The sequence below is a fragment of the Centruroides vittatus genome, unplaced genomic scaffold (assembly GCF_030686945.1).
Source record: "Centruroides vittatus isolate TY-2023 unplaced genomic scaffold, ASM3068694v2 contig_1891, whole genome shotgun sequence".
NCBI lineage: Eukaryota > Metazoa > Arthropoda > Arachnida > Scorpiones > Buthidae > Centruroides > Centruroides vittatus.
Window position 1 is genome coordinate 666019 of NW_027121163.1, and position 6017 is coordinate 672035.

The 6017-nt window shown below is 34.8% G+C and overlaps 1 protein-coding gene across 1 annotated transcript; it reads right to left on the reverse strand.

Annotated features, from left to right (window-relative positions):
* Nucleotides 1–3327: 3327 nt before the first annotated feature.
* Nucleotides 3328–5435, reverse strand: LOC136970076 (uncharacterized). The gene is made up of 2 exons (XM_067264449.1): nucleotides 4913–5435; nucleotides 3328–4823 (listed from the first exon to the last, which is right to left on the reverse strand). The coding sequence occupies exons 1-2, from the start codon at nucleotides 5319–5321 to the stop codon at nucleotides 3619–3621; spliced, it is 1614 nt and encodes a 537-aa protein (XP_067120550.1). The 5' UTR covers nucleotides 5322–5435; the 3' UTR covers nucleotides 3328–3618.
* Between the last annotated feature and the right edge of the window lie 582 nt (nucleotides 5436–6017).

Genomic DNA, 6017 nt, shown 5'->3' on the forward strand with positions numbered 1-6017 from the left:
AGATTTAGGGTGGCCAACTGGATCAAATTTAATGCAGTGCTGCATGCACAATCTAAAAAACGAGATCGAAAATCACACTAGCCGTGCAATTTAAATGCGCAAGCCGGATGTACTTTTCCGTTTACGGATCGGATATGGCCAATTGATAGCATGCAAACACTGTCCGACGGTTTGATGTCATTTAAAAAAGGGGGGGCTTGGCGGATGGATGCCGCAACTGAGAAATTAATGAAAGTTTTGATGATGATAAAGGGATGGAAATGTAGACATTTTTTGTTTTCAACAAAGAATGTGCATGTCATCATCCATCTTCGATTTACTCTCTTTTCTGCCAGATATCCGTTACACTTCAATTTGGTATCAGCAGCACAGTTTGCACATACAAAGTCACACAATTATATGGCTTGGCATAGTGAAATTGTTTGTGGATAACCAGCATTGCAAAGAACAGTCGATTTAAGGCTCGTCCAAGAATCGTATTGGTGTTCTTTGATTCCGTCACGAGGTATTGGAAATTTATTTAGTCAACATTTAATCTAGCAATTAATTATATCATCTATTCTATTTATCCAGTTTTAGTACTGTATAGTTCCGAAGTAAAGTGTTTTGTACATCGTGAATGTAGTTCACTGAAATTTTAAGTACAGTAGAGCATCAATTATCCGACTTAATTGGGGACTGGGGTTGGTCGGATAACCAAAAAGTATGAAAAAATACATTATTAGTATAGTGTATTAGGCCTGGTTTAAATACTAGCCTCCCTTTCGTGGTCGAGCCAGTGCTGCCAGCTAAAACATGCAAAAATTTAACAAAAATAATATTAAAGTAGCTAAGACATAACCAAATATTGTAGCGCCACGTCACTAGCAGACATTTGAATTTGCCGACTAGAATGCGGTCAGTTAATCGATGCTCTACTGTATTCTCATTGAAATAACAAACCTAAACACAGGCTTCTAATCTGCAAGGTGTTCACATTCCTGTAAGTTGTCTAGGAGTTCTCCCTGACAATGACCTCCTTGCAAGCTGCAATCGAGGGTGGCCACTTTTAGATTCGTCTTTTGGGCTCGTTCTGCTACGTCGAAATTTAGCAAGTTGCCAAACAGTGTGTGTCCGTGAAGGACAAGCGGCCAGATTAAAGGCTTCCTGCAAACATCAAGACACTGACTTAAAAGCATCATTGAGGTAATTCACGAATATTTTCAGGCAGTCACTTCTTCAAATCAAAATGACATTTATTCTGTTGGGAAATGGAAACGATGCCTAGTCACATATCTTGGTGAAAACACTTCATAAGGATTGCTTTATTATGTATGCAGCAGGTGTTGCCTACAATGTGGAAAGCATTGGGTGTATACCTAATATGTTTTCCACACGCAGAAACTCTCAGAATGATTCTTGTATCATCTCATAAACCCGACAAGTTATTTGACCGATTAAATCCAAGCTAGACAACTCCTTGGGAATTTTTCACAAGGTCTATCCCGGACACATATGCGTACTTATCCAATGATACTGCATGTAAAGAAGGCATCTAATTCGCTTGTGCCACTAACTATAGGTGGCGTATGAATCGACTAAGATGGCTGCCATAAAGGGTATAGCGTGCCTGTCAACATAGAAATTACAAATGCGAGTCACTTGTGTGTTAACTTTTCTCTCTATAGTGAAAACGTTTTATCCGCATTCTTGTCCGATATAAACAACTACGAAATCAACTAGGATTAATACCATAATGATTTCACTTTGTGACATTTTAGAATATGTGGGTGATAGAAAAAGATGTCTTATAGAAGGAGAGGAAATGCTAAAACAGATAATTTGCTGTGGCATTAAAGAAAAAATATATAAGACAGATGACGACGATGGTTGCCCAGTCGAAATAGAAGTTTTCGCTCTCTGCTTATCTAGTATTGTTTCAAAGAAACCTCACGAAATTACGTTAAATATCAAATGGAGTTCAGAACTCAATAAATATTTGATGACATCTATAAAGTGTACTTGCATAGCAGGAGAAGCAGGATACTGTAAGCATTCAATAGGGACACTGCTTCATGTAAACAGGTAAAACACTCAAATATTTAACTAATAGGTTAGTTGTATTGGCATGAAGATATAAATAAGTACTTTTCTCTTGCAGGTATGGTAATACTTTGGAAGATCTGAGTTGTACTGATCTTGAGCAGTATTGGAGCAAAATGTCAAGCAGGTCTGATGGGAGATATGGAGCTTGTAAAGTTGAAAATTTGTGCCATGTCCAGACAAAGGAAACAGAAATTCTTTCATTAAATGAAAGCCAAAGAGATGCTATCAGAGAACGATTTTTTCAAGAGTTGCCTGATTCTGCTTTAGCAAAGCATTCAATTGGAAGAAAATGCTTAGTAGCCAAAGCTGTACAAAGTTCAGCTGATAATATTGCACCACATTGGTCAATATTAAAAGTAATTGAACACTGTATGGACTGTAATAAATATTTGCCTAATATAAGTGATCATCTTATGCCTATTCAGGATTCAATGTACTACAGAGAAAATATATACAAAAATAAGAGAGAGATAGAAAACATTTGCCACTTGACAATGGAACAAAATAATGATTTATGGAAGAAAGAAAGAAGTATTAGAGTGACAGGATCAGTGTGCTATGAACTATATACTTATGGAAGGAGGAAAAATGCAGACTGGGAAAAGAAGTTAACAAATATATTTAGAAGCAAATTTAAGGGAAATGAAAATACAGAGTATGGTAAAAAGTGGGAAAAAACAGCACTCACATTGTATGGAACACTCTATGGTTGTGATGTCAAACAGTTTGGTTTGATAATTTCACCATTACTGACATGTTTTGCATTTTCTCCTGATGGGATTGTATTTAACGATGAAAAACCTATCAAGCTGCTTGAAGTAAAGTGCCCCAAAATTGGTGCAGAAAAATCTGCAGAAGAAATGGTGCAATTTCTTAAGTATATAGTACACGATGGGCATGGCAATTACAGCTTAAAAAAAAATCACAAGTATTATGGACAGGTACAATTAGGTTTGGCTATATTAAATTTAAATTCATGTGATTTTGTAATATTCAGTAGTAAAGACCAAACCCTTAAAACCCTTGAAGTTTTAGCAGACTATAGTTTTATTTATAAATTGACAGAAAAGCTACTAAATGATTTTACCAAAATTATTTTTCCTTACCTATGCAGTCATAATTCTTAAATACAATCTTGCTTTTTCCATCAGAAATCACTTTTAGAAGAAAATACACATTACTTTGAATTTTATTAACTTATAACAATATTAGCACCCAATTAAACAAATTAAAACAAAGTCATTTTCTTTTATTCAGTATTTTATTCATAATTTGCAAAAAAAGATATTTTCTTACAGATTTATGCAAAATAATTATAGAGAGTTAAGTACTAATAATTTTATAAAACATGTTATGTTTTGTTTTGGAATAAAATATTTTGTCCTAACTAGTGTTTGAGTTCTTTATCATACAAAAATTGAAAAACAAAAATGAGTAAGCCTTATTAACTATAAGATTATAAAAACAGTATTAAATTGCTGTTTAATACTGCTTCATTATATAGGGTCAAAATGAAAATGCTCACACCACTCTTCAAAATTTGTCATCACCCAATATTGGTCTAGATAAATTTACCACACCACAAATAATGGTTAGAATTTTGTCAATATGTGGCAGTAAAGTCCAGTCTAATTTTTGTTTTAAAACAGCAAATAGTTTCATTCTCTGAATAGCACGTTCAACGTGTACCCTGGCCTTTGCTATTTCTGCAGTCTCCAGTGCATCATGCTTACTTAACTGATTTTGCTTTCTTACAAACGGTGGACGTACTAAACCAATAGCTCTAGCAGAACAAGCATCTTCTATGTGAAAACCTTTATCTGTCATTACTTGATCTGCATAAGGATCCAGTAAATTTAACAAATTTGATTCCTCAAATATGGCTTTGTCAGATGCCCTACCTCCATATGCTTTACTTAAATAGGTGATAAGACCAGATGGGGCAATTCCAACTAATACTTTAACAGTATGCTTACCATAGTAATGGGAATAAGTTAATATTCTGCAACTAATACACTTTGGTTTTTCAACCAAAACTTCAGTGCAGTCCAAAATCACACGAACTTTGCTGTATTTTTGAAAGCACAAAGGTAAGTTTTTCATTATCTCTTCTTTGGAAGGCCACACAATTGCAGCACCTAATACTTGACTCAGATAAGCAATAATATTGAAAAATATTCTTCTACATGTTGTCATGGAAATTTGAAATAAAACTGAAACACAAGCAAAGGGCAAGGCCAGTTTTAACTTCATCATAACAAGAACAATTTGGACTTTAGTAGATATTGTAGTAGGCTTATAAGCAGTATTGTTGGACTGCAACTCACTAACACAGGCAGAGATGGTATCAAGCATTTTAAAACTGTTTAAACCTGTGAGAATATTCAATTCATTGTCTGATTTTATTAAGTCAAACACAGTAAATTTTAAGGTTGAATCTAAAAGTGTATTCACTTGAATTCCTTTTTCCATCAAAATATCCCTCTCCTCCTGAATGTTGGATTTTTCACTTAAATTTAAGAGTGCTGTAGCTGCATCTTTTTCTGCTTGTGATACTGATGTCATATCTTCATCCTCCTCTATTTGTGATGTCATTTGTTGATCTGTGCATGCACAGCAGTCAATAGATGATTTAGACCAGGATGTACTGGGCTGTGACAATTCCAAAATGTTGGTGTCATTATTAGATTGATACGTAGATTTTTCCTTGATAGTTTTCTTATTTGCCGGTTCCAAACCTAAAAATTTAGTGATTTCAATCATTATAAGATCTTGTTTTGGTATAGCGTTATTAAAGAAATGCATCTGACAAAATTAAGAAACAAACCTTTATTCCGTATTTCTTGTCTTTTTTGGGCACGAATGGACCTTTGCTCAGCAATCTGTTTTGAGGTGGTTGTATCAAACTTCCTTATCGGTATGTTTTTAGTCGGATACGAATTAGGTTTTAAATAATGCCGAGCACATGGTAAACCTATGAAAACGTAAGTACCATATGTGATAACAGTTAAAATATACTTATAAGAAATGTTTTTATTACCTGGCAAATAGTAATCGTCTTTGTCAAAATGCAAACTGCAAACGTACATAGATTTCGTTGATTGCTTTCCTAACTTTAGTTTTATTTCCCACTTTTTTCTCAGTAATTTATCTTTTGGGAATGTGTGCATATGTACTGAGTTTGATGTACCTTTAGACTTGCATCCAAATACACAGCAATACTTATTATTTACCATTGTAGGTTAAATACTTTCTAATTCTTACTGTCCACAGACATACATTATACCCATAGTAGTCGCCATTATGTAGTTCGCGCTAACACCGGTAGATGTCAGATCGATCGTTGGCACAAGCGAATAGCACAGGAGAAAAGAGCAGGAAGTATTTGTTCATTTTCAAGATTAAATGATCCCATCTTTCCCAAAGTGAGTGGTAATAGAGCTTTCCATCTCCATAATTATGTATCATAAAAAATCTTATTCCACTTACAGATGTGATAGGTGGTGGTGTGTGGAAAAGAAAGTCCCCTTAATTAAGTGTTACGTTCCTTCGTAGTGTAGAAACCTGGTTTGTTTCTCCCCCTTATCGTCTAAAAAAGAAAACATTGGTTGACCGAACAACTAAGATATTTTGTTTTATAGCATTGGTTGTCGGCTGTCTTGAAATGCAAAAAGTAGCGACTTGCTGTAGTGTTTTGGCCCCAATCGACCGGTCGTCGCATTCACAATCCTCGGTTGTCACTTTTTTTGACCGATATTGTCATGTGGCAGTTGGGTCAAGGTGCATGTCCTTTAAGTTGAATTAACTGGGAAAAGTTGCAGATTACACCCAAGTGGATCAATTTAGGAGTCGTAATCAAACAATTACAATTGAAAGAAGGTAATTTTTCAGGGATTTTTTTTTATTCTACTGACTATTGTAGCATTCACAAA

Coding starts and splice junctions, on each gene's coding strand:
- LOC136970076 (XM_067264449.1), bottom strand. CDS start 5,321: ATGGTAAATAATAAGTATTGCTGTGTATTTGGATGCAAGTCTAAAGGT. Junction 4,824..4,912: donor ACAAGAAATACGGAATAAAG/GTTTGTTTCTTA, acceptor CTAAATTTTTAG/GTTTGGAACCGGCAAATAAG.